The 18,805-nt window shown below is 37.3% G+C and overlaps 1 protein-coding gene across 1 annotated transcript in view; it reads left to right on the top strand.

The window, feature by feature from the left end:
• Positions 1-18,805, top strand: part of STMN2 (stathmin 2) — a 53,256-nt gene that overhangs the window by 13,109 nt on the left and 21,342 nt on the right. Inside the window, exon 2 of the mRNA XM_024731539.1 lies at positions 15,742-15,837. Coding sequence (XP_024587307.1) covers positions 15,742-15,837 — 96 coding nt within the window. The remainder of the gene's footprint in view (positions 1-15,741; positions 15,838-18,805) is intronic.

Raw genomic sequence — 18,805 nt, 5'->3', positions numbered from 1 at the left:
GTAGAAAGAAAAGAACTTCGTCTCTTCTATCAACCAAAAATCTGGTTTAAAAAAAAAAAGCTTAGTAGTAGAACAAATAAAAGAAAATGAAATTCAGTATCTGGGATGAGAATTTTTTCTAAGTTCAGCATTAACGTTGAAGAAGTATTGAATTATGCTGCTTTGAAAGAACTGGATTCCACGTGCTGAAATTTTTCTTAAAATGAATTTTTTTCGAGCGTGTACAGTATCCAGTCTGTATTTGTTATGAGTTGCAGGAAACTGTATTCCAACTTATGCAAGAGAAGAATTGCAGAAAAATATAACTTGGGAGAGAATGATGAACTTTATGACCTGCTTGCATAGCTGAAGAGAATAAACGCCTACCCACTTTTGCAAAGGGACGGTGCTGCTGACAACAAATAGCCAACATTTTATAACTTTTGATAAATTTTAGACGTGAATGGTGAATACATAGGGTGAGGACAGTCAGCTAAAAAGTCAAATAGGATTTCTCAGAATTGCTTCTGAAAAAGCTTTGTTCTGCTTGAGAAAAAGAGTAGCAGGCTTTGCAAGGCAGCCTCAAATCTAGCTTTGCATGATCTTCCTGTGACAGCTCCTCCCTGCTCAGCCACCAGAAGATAAACAGGTTTACTGTTTAACAATGAGCTTGGGGATTAGCCACATACCTACTTGCAGCACCTTTTTGTGGTCATCATATTTCCCATCATTTATTGTCCCCTACTATGCATGAACCAGTCACATGTCACGTGTCCCTATGCTCTTTTTCCCGTTTCTTTTTTTTTTTTTGCGGTACTCGGGCCTCTCACTGTTGTGGCCTCTCCCGTTGCGGAGCACAGGCTCCGGACGCGCAGGCTCAGCGGCCATGGCTCACGGCCCCAGCCGCTCCGCGGCATGTGGGATCTTCCCGGACCGGGGCACGAACCCGTGTCCCCTGCATCGGCAGGTGGACTCTCAACCACTGCGCCAACAGGGAAGCCCTTCCCATTTCATTTTTATGGCAACTCTTAGGTTTCATTATTCCCACTGGACAAGGAAGGATAGGAGAAACCAAGGGAAGTGACTGTCGAAGTCACACACCTTGTTCACGGCAAAGGTGGGTTTCAGATCTCAAGCCCTCTCTCTTCACTCCAGCTGCCTCACTGGGAACAGTTGTTAACTGTGTTTTGCTACAGACATTTCTTTATCTTATACGCAACTATACTGAAGGCTTCTTTTAGGCCAGAACCACGTTTCATGTACTTTGTCGCCCTCACAGCATCGTATGACCGGCAGTAATGATACTACTGGGTAACGTGTATTGAGTGTAGTGTGCCGAGTGCAGTGACAGCTGTCCCAAGCACCTTGAGAAGATTATCACCCCCATTTCCACAGCTGGGAAAGGAAGGCAGGGAAGGAAAGCCACATGCAGCCAGTAGGTGCTAAGGCCAGGATTTGAAACAAATCAGTCCCTGGAGCCCTCTTAGGCAACCACTATACCTACAGTCTCCCTTGGACATAAGTAGGGGCTCTGTGTTCGGTAATTTGATGAGCTAAGGATGTAGACTTCAAAAGTCACTCAAAGAATAAAGAGCAAATCAGAGAAGGTTAATCTTTGCTAACAAGATCTTACATGAGTTAGCACTTAAGTTTTGCAATACATTATTTAATTCAATCTTTACAATAATATACCCATTTTGTGGATAAATAAACTCATGTTTAGAAGGTTTAATAAATTGTTAAGTTTGGATAGATCCTGAGCTAGAGCCTAAGTAAGTCTTCAGCTCTTACTCATAGTTTTTTCCATTATCCCAAGGTAATATCTACTCATCTTAAGTCAGTATTGTGGCCAAAAAAGCAACAGAACGTATAAATGAATGCAGAGGAAACATTCATCTGCCTCCTTTTTCTCCTTGCATAGAGAGAGGTGATTACCTGTTTTCATGAAGTTGACTTTATGAAACATAGAGGTAGGTGGGGCTGCTTAAATTTTGCCTGGGATCCAAGCAATTACAGCTGTGCCACTAACTAGTGCCATTTTGAAACTATCGCCATAGCTACAGCTATGGGATAAGGGCTAAGTGAGATAAGTAGGCCACTTCAAAGCACCCGGAAATACCAGTCTGTAGCATAAAAGGAAGTTAGTAAATTTAGTGAAGATAATCGTTGAGCTCAATCTGGCTCCAACATCTGGACTCTTAATCCCCACTCTTAAGCTAGTCTCAATGGGAAGCCAGCTGAGCCACTGATAGATCCAGGGGGTATCATTTGGAGCTGGTGACAGCTCCTCCCTGCTCAGCCACCAGAAGACAAGCATTTATAGAACACTAATGGCTACGTATAACTACATGCATGCATTAAATGAGACACCTTCTCTCGCCCTCAAAAAACTTAAATATAGTTGGGAAGAAATGATTAGCAGCGAACCCAACAGTAGAGAAATAAGGGCTAAGCTTTGTGAAACAAGCCAGGAACATGACTGTGTCTTTGAAAGGAGAAGAGACTCAAAGCCCTTTGCGAAGGAAACCATTAAGTTTGAGTCACTTCTATTTTTAGGGAGATGCGAACTCAGCCTTATGGAATTGCATGAATCAACCACTGGAGACATTTCTGAATTGTCGCCACATCCTCGTACACAGATCCTCTGTCCTGCTCTACACATTATTACTTGGCCAACTTTTTGAAATTGTGAGCAATATCCCAAACCACAAGTACACTTTTTCATGAATGTATTTAGGCTGAATAAATCTAGAGAAAACAGAACGTGAAGGAAAGCCCATATTGTGCCTTTAAGTATTATGTATTACCAAGTTATGATTTTTAAAATAATATCAGCAATTTATTATGCCAAATTCTGATTCATATTTTTTGAAAATTTAAATGATGAGTTGCTTTATGAATGACATTATATATAACATTTTGTGTCTATCATGTAAATATTTATTATGAAATACCAAGATTTGGAAAGAGGAAACAATTTACAAAGCAGAAATATGAAGAGTAAGTTTTCCTTTTCTTTAAAAATGTAATGCCTTAAAATAATCTGTTTAAAAGAAGGTAGGTAGAGAAAACCCTTAGTGCAGAAAACGCAAAAAACTGAATCTGTGTGTAATGAGGAAGTTAATTCATTTATAGACAATATTTGCTAAATTTGTAGAATCATAGAATTCCAGAGCTTGGAAATACCAACTATCAATGAAAAAAAGGTCCAGAAAAATTAAATGACTTGCTCAAGTTCTTAACAGAAAAATCTTAAGTTTTAAGAAGACCTCAAAGGTCATATAACCCAGCAACCATCTAATACTTCTTTTCCTACCTGAAACATGGGGTTAATTAAGGCTTGAGCTACTATCCAAGAGCGTAGTTTAATCGCAACACATTACATAATTTTGTAAAGTAAAAGAGAAATGCCATTCTTCATGAAAATTTTGTAAATGGAGGAATTCTACAAGTAATACATGGTACGTATATATTGCCTTGGTCAGCGGAAGCAGCAAGTACCACCATTCTGGGTGCATTCCAAGAATTTTGTATGTATACGTGAGGCACTGGTCTTCACATGCAGATGAATTTGCTTCCCAAGAAGTTTGAAAATGTGTGAAGCCCTCCGAAAGGCTGTTCCAAGTGCTCTGGAAGAGGAGATCAATGATCCTTAGGTTTTAGGAAAGGAAAAAAAAAAAACTGCCACAATGCAAATAAATTTCTTTGTATCACCCAACATCAAAAATGCACAACAAGATTTAGAAGCAGGAGAAAGAGTCAAATATCGAAGAAAGATGATTTTTTTAAAAGCCTTTCATCACTTCCACTCATTACACCTTTCTCCCATTGCTGTTTTCCCCTCTGTCCCTGTCATCACCACCACCACACCATCTACCATCCCCAAAGTGGGGAAAGGCCTTTAAAAAACTAAGGTTATCAAGTTTGATTTCTTCATGTATAAAATGAGACTATCATTAGATTATTTAGATTATTTCTGCTGTTCCTTCCAGTTCTACAATGCTAAGGCTAGTGATTCCAATTACATTAGACAAAATGCAGACTTATTAATAATCTAAACATATTTATATTGATGACCTTAAAGCAACTCTTTGAGAAACTGCTCACCAATCCAGGTCAACCAGATTTCACTAAAGTACAGAAACAAAATGCATAACCAAAACAAACTAAAAACCTCATACTATATTTCCTCAAAGTATGAACAAACCCTCCTGATCACTCAGGTATTTTTATTTGTATCTTATAGGTTAAGCATATTATGAAATCCACCTGTAAGAGAACATACAGTTACTTTTTTAATCTTTCTGGGTTTTTTTGTGATGTGTATTGCTTATTTCAAATAAATCAAAACCCAAATTTCAATCTCTTTATCCTTTCTGTAGCCATTTACTTTATTACAAAAAAGGCAAAATGATACTTTGGCATGCAAAGAACAATGACTTAACAAAACTACACTTATCGTAGCATGAGCATACAAAACGTTTGCATCACTGAAAATTACCGTTTCTTAGAAGAGTTTTATTTCCAGAAGAAACAAAACGCATGTGAAAGAAAGAAAATTTAGAAATACTTTTCTTGGGCCAAGTTGTCTTTTATATTTTAATCTTGTTTGTAACAGTGATGACACGAAAGGGACTGTGGAATTCAGAAGCTCCCGACATTTTTCTTACTTTCTTTTTACACTGCTTTTCATTCCTGGCAGAAAATCATACGAATTCAAGTTCTAGTATATGATGGGATGAATCCTATTGCAGAAAATGAGGCTTTACGTGGCAAAGCTTGAGGAAGTAGCATTTGATTTCCAAAACAAAAAAGCAATTTTCATGGCATATCTACATTAACCTGAGGATTTCTTCCACGCTATTTAGCTGCCTCAAGAATGGACACTGAAAATAATTACACAGTGGAAACCGTAATATGAAGAGGTTTCACACTCATCTCAAAGGCTCCAGTACTCTCACATACTCGCAGAGATAATCAGTGGTATCGCTCAATTTTTTTATTATCAGTGGCAATTCTAAACCTTGACAATATTTACATTTCCTGTAGTTTTAAATATATATTTGTTCATTCTATTCTCTTTGACACAAAGTGACTGTAGGACACATTACTTAAGTGTGACTAACAAAGTCACAAGACTTGTTTTCATTCAGGGGAAAAAATTTACCTGACTGCTCAGTTTTTGTTCACTAAGCCAGTTACCTAAGCTTTTAATACACAGGTTTTGAATGGATGACTAAAACCAAACTCTAATAAATATGATTTAAAAATCCAACTTTTAGAGCACTATTGAGTAAATGCTACATACTGTTGCATTTTACAAAGTTTCATTTAAGACTCTAGAATTCTTAGGTTTTGGGAAGCAAGCAAAATGCTGGCTCCTACATGAGGCTTTTGTGGCCTTTTCCTGAAATATTGTCTATTAATCATTTATATGCTGTTCATTTCCTAAGAAAGAATTTAGAAAAACTGCTCTAAGGACAATTTGTATACTACCCAGATAAGGATTCTATTCAATGGAAACTTAGTAAGTATTATTTGGCAATAACAGCAAGTTAAATACTTCTTTTATTTGCAGTTGATGCTAGTAACTATTACAAGTAGTAAGGATTTTGTAAGACGCACTTAGAACTAAAACAACAGCATGGGACTCTTTAAATGTGTAGAAACTTTACACCGTTCCAAGGGAGTTGAGGTTTATGGGCAAACTTCAAGAACTATGCTTTTGACTTTTGGCAAATTTTCAGATTGGTAGAGGAATTAAATCAGGATATAACTGATAAGGCTTATCACACAAATTACTGCAGAGTCCCCGCTTAATCGGACTGTGTTTCTTCTCAGTGTTCTGTATTAATTAGCATATTCCATTATCTGAATACAGGCAACCCCATCTTGTAATGATAGAGAGGATTTTCTTTGAAATCATTGTTTGTATTCTCAGCATCTAAACCACTGGTTAATTCATGGGGAAATTCAACTGACCTATTAAGTGAGATAAAGTCATGTGAATCTTATATTACAGGTTTTTTGTTTTGTGCTTGTAATAAAAGTCTTGCATTTTTCATTTCTGGAAGTTCCTGCTTTCACTGAGAACATAATAAGAAATTCACCATATATGCAGTTTTATACTTCCTTATGCAATACAAAAACATGAATCATAGTCAGACTTAATTCTAAAATCCATGTGAAGGAGAAGCCAGGGCTTATTTTCTAGAGAAAGGCTACATGTTACAACAAAGTGAAAAAGGAAGCCAACATCCTCATCATCAATGACCAAAACATTTTTGATTCTAGAATTTATACCACAAATGCAACAGTCAGTCTGCATAAGAAGTATGTTTTGCTGAATTAAGAATGGATGCAAAGTATTTTTTTACTCTTCAACCAAAAAATTAAAAAATAATGGGAAGAGATTTAAATCACTTGGGTGTCACATTCAGCCATTGTGGAGACACAATTCAGAGAACATCATGGCAGCCCTCAAATGGAGGTTGCCTCCCCATCAGGAGACTGAAGGGAAGGGGAGAAAAGAGTCATTCCTCTATGAGAACTCCACTCAGCCAGATGCATGGTCTCTCTGTTCTTTCACTCTGGCTTTGTCTCATTTAAGTTCCAACCAATTTAGCTATCATCCTAGGCTTGTGACTACTACTGGTGACTTAAGAAAAACACATCCCTCGGTACCCAGAATTAGGCTTGCCAATAAAACTTGAATTGCAGACAGAATAAAGTGCTCCCATTACCCCTGTAAACCACAGCGTAGTTTGGTCTCCATGTAGAACTACAAGAATTTCTTTACCAGGGGAAAGATAAAAGAACAAGACCCTGCATGATAACAGCGGAATTCTCATTAACTCAACAGGTGCTTGACCTGGAATCAAGAGTAAGGTGAGGTCCCAAATTGATACAATTTACTGCTTTTATTACAATTTTGATCACAGGGACTGATTCCCGTCACCCAATTTCTTTTCCTTGTCACAATTGTTTTTCCAAGAATCAATGGAATTGAAATTTAAGAGCCTCATATGTTTCTGTAAAATCCAATGATGGGTTGTACAGCTTTGACCTTCTTAAATGTTCCTTTATTTGATTTGATATCTATTCCTACAGAAAAAATATGCTGCTCTGGCTTATCAAAATATTAATCTTTCAGAACCTCCCTGGTTATTATAGCTTAGGAGATCATAATCCTTGTGGGGAGATGTGAGTGGAATAAATACAAACCGAACCCATATTTATTTGGATTAGCATTACATCATCATGGCAGAAATATCTAGAACATTACTTCATATCAGTGATCTTCTGGGATGTTAAAATAGATCTTGAAAAATTTGAGATTTATTTTTCATGTAAATGTTGAATTCTCAATTACATATTCATCAAGCTAAGTTTTTTTTAGGGTCCAAATTGAAGCCAGTATAGTATGCAAATGTTTTAAATAGAATCATTCTAGTCTATTTCATCTTTCAAGAAGAAAATCACAGTGATGGAACTCCTGAAAGTATTTCTAAACGGGATGATAGATTTGACTTTTAGAAGATAATCTGACCTCAGGCTCTAGGACCTCAAAGCAATCAGACTACCAAACACAATACACATACACACACACACACACACAATAACACAATACGGCCAAAATCAAGTTAAGATGAGCTGTGGGAGCTTAATTTATGACATGGATAAAGAAGGCATCAAAAAAAGAGCTTATAGGTAACAGATTCCCATCTATTTAAAGACACATAATAGGAGGCACAGAGAGAAGGCAGATCTAGGAGATCAGTGGTAGAGTGTGAGTTCAGTGTTTAATGACTGGGTGTACGTCTTGAGTCTTTTTAGAATCAATTAGCAGAGTACCCTGTTTCTCCCATTATCTGTCATTTAAACCCTGGCAACAGCAACGAGGACTGCCAGGAATGTCCACAGCTATCGCCCCCAGCTTGCCAGATCCTAAAGATGCCCCTACCTGGAAATGACAGCGATTTTTCCCAAAGAAAGAGGTGCTGCTTTTTTTTTTTTTTTTTTTTTTTGCGGTACACAGGCCTCTCACTGTTGTGGCCTCTCCCGTTGCGGAGCACAGGCTCCGGACGCGCAGGCTCAGCGGCCATGGCTCACGGGCCCAGCCGCTCCGCGGCATGTAGGATCCTCCCGGACCGGGGCACGAACCCGTGTCCCCTGCATCGGCAGGCGGACTCTCAACCACTGCGCCACCAGGGAAGTTCGAAAGAGGTGCTTTTAATTCACTGTTTATATAAATTGGAAAGCTTCAAATAAAAAAATGTTGTCAATGAAATCTCTTAGAAACCAATGCAAATCTACTTGCTGTAAAATCATTGCAAGGAACTTATATCCTGCGTTCTGTATATCACCTGTGTCCTTTACTTTCTTCCCAGAGACCTTTCAAAAGAAGAAATTTAGGTTGACTCCAAACTGAGTATCTTAGGACTTGCCAAGAAACCCCACCCCTACCCCCTACTGGACTAAAATGATCAATGATTGAAGGTAAAACATGAGAAAGGCAAGGAGGAAAATCAATGTGCTAACAGACCCTGAGCATCCCTCATCGGAGCCCCCAAAACACAAATCCATGGTCAGGCAACGAGTGCCTTGAATGACTCTGTTCTTATGGTTAACACTGCTATGTGGGAACACAGACCAGTAGCACATCCAGAGATTATGAGATATTTTCTTCCAAAGTAGTATATTAATGACATTTTCAGAGCATTCCTTAACTGTCTTTCACATGTTAACAGGAAATCTAATACATATTATTTCTTTTTTATACTCTGCATTAGCCAAAACTGAGTCAAATAAAATTTTTCCCAGAATGAATAAATGGAAGATATTTTTGTGATACTACTGATTCTAAATCAAATAACAACACAGTAAGTATGAGAACTCATATTGATGGTCGTTCCCACACAGCCAGGTGAAAAAAAAAAATGAACATTTTTAAAACATTTATTTTTAATTATTCAAGCCTTTCAAAAGTAATGGAGTATATTGTCATGAATAATATAGATTATTGTCTTGTTGAAACACAAAGTATATAAAATTAAGATGTATTTGAAATTTTGAGCAAAGGGCTTAGAGCTTGTGATATATATTTAGAAGAATGGGATAAATAATTTTATATGTATATACATACATATGTGTGTGTGTGTCTATTTCATATTTTACTAAGTAAACAAAATCTCTGCTATTTTAATCTATGCCAAGATCTAATCTGATAATTAAATCTCTAGTACGGATTGTATTGTTCTCCTCAACCACTCTTTGTTCCTCGAGGGAGAAGTACAATCTCCAGATTCACACACACACACACACACACACAGGAAAAAGCCAAAAAAAAATTAAGAAAATTTAGGTGATTGCCTGCCAAAATATATCATCCTTAAAATAATAATCCAAATAACTGATGCAAAAGTATTTGTTTCCTAAAATACCTAGATAATTACCACTTTCTCTTTTTACCTCATTAGCTGGAATATGTGTAAGGATATATTTACTCATATAATAAAATATACATATACTCAAAGTTCCCTTTGAGAAACTGTTCCTGCGTTTTCTAGCCATCTCTGTACCAAGTAAAATCCACAAGTTAAAAAAAAAGTTACATTTTCTTTCTATAAACCCCTACACTTACCTATAGCCATGCAGTCAATAAAGTTAAACAACAAATGCCAAAGAAAATATGGGAAAGAAAAAAGTCTTGAACTCATCATTTTAAAAGTCAGTAATAATATGCATTATTTTCTAGTTAGAGACAATATGTAGATGGTGAAGGTAAGAGTAATACACCTGAGCAAATTCTTGGGGCAGTGAATAACGTTAGCAGCAAAGCGTTTGGAGTCAGGCAGACCCACATTCAAACTAAACTCCACACTTTATCATCTACTGCACATTGGGCAAGCTACACCACCTCTCTGAGTCTTTTAATTTCATCTGTAAATCTGGGCTAATTATAGTACCTCTTATCGTATTGTTGAGATGATTAAATGAGAAAATACATGCAACCAGCTAGCACCATGCCTGGTACATTGTTTGTTCTCAACGAATCGCAGCTGTTGCCATTATTCATAGTTCATTGTAGCCATTTAGAAGAGTGGAAAAAATATCAGCGTTCATACACCATGAGGTTAAGTGGATATTGCTATAAAATCACTATGCATCATGTGGATTGAATTTTAAATGAATTTACTAGAGAAATACACTTACCTGTAAACATCAATAGTAAATAGCAAATGCAAGTAACAATGAAAAACATTATATGGAATTACCTATCTCCTTCCACATCCTTACAAACATGCACGCTCTGCTTGGTGTTGGGTATAGTGAAAAGATGAATATATGCTGATTTCCAAAAACCAATGAAGAAAATGATTGTCAATTCAAAGTATGAAATTTCAATACTGAAATCTTAATAACATGTTTCTAATAGCACTCACATTTGCTTGGGATTTGTTTTACTGTCAATAAAAAAGTTTATTCAAATTATATATATTTCCGTACCTCAACCCATGGTCTATCTTCTGCAAGGCCAGCTCATTCAATACTGAAATCTTAATAACATGTTTCTAATAGCACTCACATTTGCTTGGGATTTGTTTTATTGTCAATAAAAAAGTTTATTCAAATTATATATATTCCGTACCTCAACCCATGGTCTATTTTCTGCAAGGCCAGCTCATCCTAGATGAGCTGGACTCAGTTTTAGCAACCCTTTTTCTGGAAAGCTTCCCTTGGCTACCCATCCATTAGGATCTCTCACTCTCTTCCATCTGCCCTTGACTCCAAATTTAGGTATTCTTTTCTATCAATTCATCTTTCATAAAGTCCCCTGCATCTTCCCTTTCCTTTTCCTCTGCACTACCCTTTCCCCAAACCACACTGCATTACCTGCTGAACTTTATTCAACTGTTTCTTAAGTGTGTCTCCTAGCGATGGACCTTTCCTGCATAAAACGGCCAAATAGGTCTAAGAAGAGCTTTTATCAGGTAATTCCACTTTCAAAACGTTCAATGGCTTCCTGTTGCTAGGATGACTCGTAATAGCCAAACGTTTCGACCGTGAATGGGGATGTTATTAATGTTACTAATGGGCTTAAACCAGAACGATGCAGGCAAGCCAGGACTTACAGTGAACCAACCGATTGCCAACTCTGTGCTTTTCAAACTTTCTCACCTAAATATTCCTAAGGGTGGACTCATAACTAAACTCTCAAATTCAAATTTCTTTTAAGTTTACACATTTAAAATTCTTGAAATTCTAACATTCTTGTATACATCCATGTTTTAATGTACACATAATGTTTTTAAGTCCCAGCAACCCTTTTACATGAGCAAAATTTCAGAACATCTTACCCAAAATCTTGGAGCCAAATTGACCTCAAAGAAGACTTACTATCAGGACACAACTTCTAAAAACCCTTTGTAGTGTAGTCTATGAAAAAGCTGTCTCCTGAAACAGAGAAGGCCATTCGCAAAGACCTGGAATTGAATTATGCTCCCTGAAGTTGAGTTGAGTCATCCATCCTTATGTAAACTCACTGTTCCACTCACAAAAGTTTTCCATATGGTCTCTTTATAAACCCATTTCCATGTCAACAATAACAAATATACCTCCTCTCTTCTTTGCTTTCCTCAACCCTACTCAGTCTTATGACCCTGGTCCATTTGCTCTGGTTGCCATATAAAATAAAAGGTACCCAGTTAAATTTGAATTTCGCAAAAGCAAGGAATGGTTTTCAGTATGTCCCGTGCAATATTTGGATTAAAACTGAACTAGGTATTGGTATTTTTATTTGCTAAATCTGGCAACTCTAACTGTAAAGCCATTGCTGACCACCCTCCCTACAGCCCCAGGGCTTTGAGGTTCTTCTGAATTTCTAGTACAAATCACCTACCTCTATTTGACACTTACCCTATTTTGCATGTGTTTCTATCGCTTTTTATATCCATATACTTCATTTCCCTGACTTGAAAGCTCCTTAAGAATGAGGACACATATATATCTTTTTAATTTCATAATGCCTACAGAAACTCTTGACCATAGGTGGTGATCATAAATATTGATACTTGTCAATTGAGAGACTGATTTAAAATCAGGACTTCCCTGGTGGCGCAGTGGTTGAGAATCTGCCTGCCGATGCAGGGGACACGGGTTCGTGCCCCGGTCCGGGAAGGTCCCACATGCCGCGGAGCGGCTGGGCCCGTGAGCCATGGCCGCTGAGCCTGCGCGTCCGGAGCTTGTGCTCCACAACGGGAGATCAGTGAGCAAAATAGCCAACAACTATTTATTAAGCAACTGCTTTCTGTTCCATTCAGAACCATGCTGTAAATTATTTCATAAATGAGTAAGATGCAACATTTGCCTTCAAAGAGTTTAGTTTAGTAAACAAAACTTACGCATCAGAAACCAGTAGTGAATGACCTGAAACAGTATATAATCAAGTATAACAGTGTATAATCGTGATTATGTAGTATAGCCTACTAAGGACAACAGGGGATCAATGTGGGAGTATCCCAAAGAGGGAAACGCTGAAGAGGGGTGATCTGAATTGGGATTCAGATCTTGGGAAGGATGTAGATGAGTGGAAACGATTAGGAAGGGTAATGCCGTCTGGGGAAAGTCTTGGGCAACTGCAGCAAGTAGAAAGGAGACCTATCTTCACAGTATGCCTTTGCTGCATGGAAACAATCAGAATTTGCTTGCGCTGTGGTTGCAACTGGTTTTACGGGGTTCCATAGGATTCAGAGCAACTATATCAGCGAAAATCTATGCAATGGCTGCTACTGGATAGAGTCGTGCCATGTAGAGCCACAGGCCATGATGTTTAAAAAACATAATCAAAGTAAGGATGCCGTTAAAGAAGTCACCCACGGAGATGAGCTGGGGTTTGTCCCCAGACCACCTAAGAGAGGAAAGAACAAACATTTTTATCAGTCACAGTTATATATTACACATGGGCTCTAAATGTGTTGGTTCCTGACAACGTTTACACCTTTATCAATCTTAATTAGATCAGTGACCTTACTGAAAATTGGTGAACTTCATTTCCAGGAAACTGAGGACAGATGTTGAGGAATGATTTCTTCAGTAGGAATTCATTTTCTATTACAGCTTTAATCTGTTACCTCTCTATAAAATGGAAAATCTTTTTTTATTGAAGTATAGTTGATTTACAATATTGTGTTAGTTTCAGGTATACAGAAAAGTGATTCTGTTTTATATATTTTTCGGATTATTTTCCATTATAGGTTATTACAAGATATTGAATATTCTTCCCTGTGCTATACAGTAAATCCTTGTTGCTTATCTATTTTATGCATAGCAGTTTTTAATCTGTTAATCCCATACTCCTAATTTATCCCTGCCCCCTCCCTTTCCCCTTTGGTAACCATAAGTTTGTTTTCTATGTCTGTGAGTCTGTTTCTGTTTTAGATTAGATTAGATTTCTGATATAGATTCTTTTGTATTATTCTTTAGATTCCACACATAAGAGACATCATATATTTATCTTTTTCTGACTTCATTTAGTATGATATTCTCTATGTCCATCCAGGTTGCTGCAAATGGCAATATTTCTTTTTTATGGCTGAGTAATTTTCCATTATATATATATATATATACACACACACACACATATACACTCCCTACATTTTCTTAAACCAATCACTGGTGGATGGGAACTTGGGTTGTTTCCATGTCTTGGCTATTGTAAATAGTGCTGCTATGAACATTGGGGTGCATATATCTTTCCAAATTAGAGTTTTCATCATTTCTGGATATCCAGGAATGGGATTGCTGGATCATACGGTAGTTCTATTTCAGTTTTTTTAAGGAAACTCCATACTGTTTTCCATAGTGGCTGCACCAATTTACATCCCTACCAACAGTATAGAAAGGTTCCCTTTTCTATGAGACAGAATATCTTTTATTTTGCTTTTGGATTGCCCTTCCCTAATAAAGTTGATGTCTTTAACATGTGCTTCTAATATGTGCTTAATTTTGCAAAATATTTTGGGTAGCATTTGGCATCCTCTTACCAGAAAAAGGTACAAGCCTACAAAGGCTTGCTGTTTTGGTTTTAATCAGTTCATGGAATTAAATGCATTGAACCACAAAATGCTTTTATGTGACAGATACTGTGGTTCACACTGAACATCCATGTGAAGATAGGCTTGGACCTTTATAAGTGACATAATTTTATTAACTAAATAGACACATAGGACAAAGAAATGTGGTTTCAGCCTTCTAAAATTCCAAAGGCATCCAGTAAAAATCTCTCAGAATGGGTGTTGGCAGGACTATTCTGGCACAAGGCAAATTGTGTTGCTTATTTTAAGGAAATAAGCTAAATAGGGATGGAGATTCTTTTAGAGAGATGCTCTGGATGTATTAGGTTGAACCATATGCAGTATGACACTATTGGTCTTTGTGTATGGTTCAACGGTGTGCAAGCATGTCTAGCCCTCTTGGCACATTGAATCTCATTCTGAAAGTAGAGCTAGAAGAAAGCCTCTTGGCAATCTTAAGACAGATTGATTTACTACATTTTATCCAGAGATCCCAACTTTGTCACTGGCCATATATGACTTCAGCCTCTGTGGGCCATTTCATTTGCAAAATTGATGGTACAATGGGTGGACAGTTGACTAAATGATCGCTTAGAATCTTCCCAACCTAAATTTCTGTAGCTCTAAAACATCCAGATACTGAATCTGTTTCCTACTGGCTAACCAAAGATGCACCTGGCAATAATGCCCAAACCATCTTCTGCAGATTCTCGCCTTGCCAAGGTACTCCTCTTCCATGGGTTACATAACGATCAGAAGACCCTGCCAAGAGGTACATGCCCCCTGTGAGGTTCAATATGTTAGGACATCACCATTTGTTTATACTTTCTCACAAGTCAGTGCACATTATCTCTATCATTTTTCTTCCATTTTCCTTAATTTATTAATTTTGCTAATTATATAACCAACAAAGGTGAGAGGATCCCACCTCTTTATCCCCATCTGGTCACTTGTCCCAGTGATGACCAACGTGACAAGAGGCCCTCTAAGGTTTCCTAGACAGGAGACCTCTTGAAGGACAAAGGGGAAAATGAAATGGGGGTAGGGGGAGTGAAGGGGGAGGAAGGTCTGAACTCCAGCAGCTGCTTGGCATCCAAACTGAGTGTGCAGAGAGGAAGAGACATCCTTATCAGATCTCAGGTCCAGGTTTTTGGTGTGTGTGGAAAGAGGGAGATAAAAAAAAAGTGCACTTGGGATGAAGAGAAATAAGCAACATTGGCCCCTGCAAGATATATCGATATTTGCTTAATAACTGTCCTGATGAGTTCTCTGACTCTCTCCAAATGTGTATGTGGCCATTCAGGGTCAACCAGCAAAGGACAGCTCCTGAAGCTGATTTATATACAACAGACCTGCGTGCAAATGTACTGGAATGGACCTTTCTCTTTGCCCATTTTGTCTGTTTCTGCTTCCTCTGTATCTTCCTGTCTCTCCCTCCTACCCTGCTGGATCTCATTTCCTCACTTCTTATCTAACCTGCAACAATTTGTGTTTTATGTCCTCTGTAATAAGGAATATGCACCCCAGAGTCCGTTTCCATCTTTCGTTCATTTATATTTTGTGAAAGAGAGCAGTGTCCCTGGCAACATTCATTCTGCAGGAGGCTACAATTATTACTCAGGTTAAAAGAAACGTTCAGAGGAAATTCAGAAAATGATAGATACTAATCTTGAGCCTTTTGTTTCAGCCTACAAGGAAAAAATGAAGGAGCTGTCCATGCTGTCACTGATCTGCTCTTGCTTCTACCCGGAACCTCGCAACATCAACATCTATACTTACGACGGTAAGATGCCTACGATAGAAATGCCCCCGCTGGCTGGATCACTTGGCAAAGCTTGGATATATTTGTTTCTGTCTCAAAGTTCCTGATATAATTAAATCAATATTTTGTGGATATTACTATTGATCTGCCGGGTCTAGCTAATGGGTCTTATTGATTGCCGTTTGCTCAAAACAGTATGAATTTGATGTTAATGACAGCACATTAATGTCTCTTAAGAAACATGGCTGAGTGCTTATTAGCCATCGCATCCAGCATGTCAACAACCACAATATGTCCGAGGCTTTTCTTTGCAAATAACATGATATGCTAAGCTGTAATCGGAGATCACAATTTGCAAGAAAATGCTTTGTAGTTAGAAAACTCAGGAGAGAAAATCAACCACCATCACAGTTTTTTAGTGTAGTCTTTATAAAATCCCCATATTTTGTGTATGCTGTCAACAACCTAATAAGTTCCAGTAGTAAAACCGACCTATGAAGCCCCAGATAAAGAGGATTTTTTTTTTTTTTTTTTTTTTTTTTTTTTTTTTTTTTTTTTTGATAAAGAGGATTTTAAAAGAAAATCCTGAAGAACTGGCATAGCTATGAACCTTATTTTGCAGTAAAACCTTTTTGGTTTGATTTATCCTGATTCATACTACTTAATTTTATTACCTTCCTGGTTCTGCCAGTATCTGCATGACCTCGGGCAAGTAACTTAGATTCTTTGAGCCCAATTTAACTCTAATATCTTCCTCCCAGTGGTGTTGCTGGGTTTAAATGGTTTCATGTTTAGCATAGAGCCTGGTCTCTTGTAAGCATTCAAAATAGTAGCTGACATTATCAACAATACCATTTTTACGTAATTCAGTCCATTTAATCAAAATGTTTGGTGCAGTTACATATGTAGTAGATAAAGCTGAGGCATATCTGGCTACCTGTTTGGCTCACAACGATTTTCGTTTCCACATGTATAAGGAAATACATTAAAGGTAAGGTGAAAGGATCTATGGCAGTTAATTCCTTCTATGCCTTTAAAATATTCCAGGACTCAAAGACGCTTTTCTTTCAAACTGATTCTCTCATGGCACAAGCATCATAAATATGAATTAACTGTTTCACAAGGAAATGTCTTTCATGCAAAAAGATTTTGGTTTCCAACCAAAACTCTCATTAGAATGCAGGTCCCACGCCTACTTCGTATAAGTTCATTCAGTCAACAAACACACTGGTCCTTCCTTCATCTGCTAAATGTGGCTGTGACTAGCAATCCAGCTATGTTTCTTCTGAGACTGTATCTCACCATGTGTTGTCACTGAGGCTCCAGTGAAGAATGCAGCTCAGGCCTCTTCTTTAAGGCACTCATGGCCTAGTAGAAGAGAATTACAACATACAGATAACCAGAAAGTGGAACTCAGTGTGATTATTTGCTAAGGCAGCGTTTACTGGTAGGACACAGAAGACAGGGATGGTTTCTGCCCTCTTAGGGACTGGAGAGAAGGAAACGAAAATCAAAGGTTATATATAAGCTGAGTCTTAGAAGTCAAATAGACAATTCAACATAGCTCATTAACTGCTTCCTAAAAGAACTGGTAGAGAATTTCAAATTCCCAACGTCTGTAACCTTGTCTTCTCTTTCTATATTAGGTAATAATGTGAAGTGTTTATTGTAGACAAATATTATCACAAGAATTAATAATTATTATTTACATTTATAAACACTAAGTGCTATGGCCCGTGCTTTACATTTAGTATCCTTTATATCTTTTTTTTTTGGAACACCTTTACAATTTAATTTTTTTAACAGCTGTATTGAGGTAACTTACAAATCACTGCACATATTTAATGTATATAATTTGATTAATTTGGACAAGTATCCTTCATCTTTTAATCTTCACAACAGTCTTATGAGAAAGGTGCCTTTTATCTCCATCTTTTAGTTGAGGAAATGAAAGCTTAAAGAAGTGAATTAACCTTCCCAGTATCACACCCTAGTAAGCAGGGCTTACTATTTGGATGCAAATACAGGCAGTTCTGATTTCAGTGTCTCTAACTCTATCCATTTAAAATCCCATCACCTCATCAAATAAGTGATTTTTATTTGCCTCTGTTCTCTTGAAATCCTTTTCCATAAATTTACACGCTTTTTATAGAATTGTACTTAAGATATAAGTACAAATTTGGATGCCTTCAGGAAGATTTAAAATATTTTTATATTTGTGAAAAAAGCCACATCATTTTTAAAATACTTACTGAATTGACTTTGTCTATATGATCTGTTAGTATTCACAGATCTAAGTAAGTAAGGTCAGTTCCTGTTCACCTGGTGTCTTACCTGACCACAAACTGAAAGTGCACTAACCAGGCTGCTAAAAGAATGTTAACGGAAGCTAATTTATAATTCTTCTCTGCTCTGCTCTAGTCAGAACTAGCCTGGAGACCTGGCCAGCTTGGTTGCCACAACTTTTAAGGGACATTAATAAATTAGTGAGCCCTGTGAGGTTAGGGAGTGATGCAGTAGCAAAGATCTAGAAACCGTGTCACTTAAGGACACTGAGGATGCTTTAGACTGGGGAAAAAATTTGAAATGGAAAATCATAACTGTTTTCAAATACTAATGTGATGCACAACAGAGACTGGCCTGACTTTGGGTGGGTTCAGAGGACAAAACAAGGACTGGGGGGCCGAAATGAGAGGGGTGTAGTCTGGGGTTCAAAATAAAAAACACTCATCTAAAAGTTAGAGCTGTCCAATGAGCTTCTAAAAATCAGTATATTTTACGAAGCTGTACGTTGTGTAATTACACTAATATCCTAGCAGGTGCTAGCTATCACTCTATTTTATATTATAAATGATATTATTTTACATTATAAATTATAATTTTACATTATAATTTATTACATTATAAATTATATTATGCATTTTCAGGTTTCTGCCCATTTAATTACTATGCATATTATACAGCTATTGAGTTTAAATAGTTTTAAAAT

Source organism: Neophocaena asiaeorientalis, unplaced genomic scaffold, assembly GCF_003031525.2.
Source record: "Neophocaena asiaeorientalis asiaeorientalis breed wild unplaced genomic scaffold, Neophocaena_asiaeorientalis_V1.1 scaffold371, whole genome shotgun sequence".
NCBI lineage: Eukaryota > Metazoa > Chordata > Mammalia > Artiodactyla > Phocoenidae > Neophocaena > Neophocaena asiaeorientalis.
Note: the sequence above shows the minus strand (reverse complement) of the source record. Positions and strands in the feature narration are given on the sequence as shown.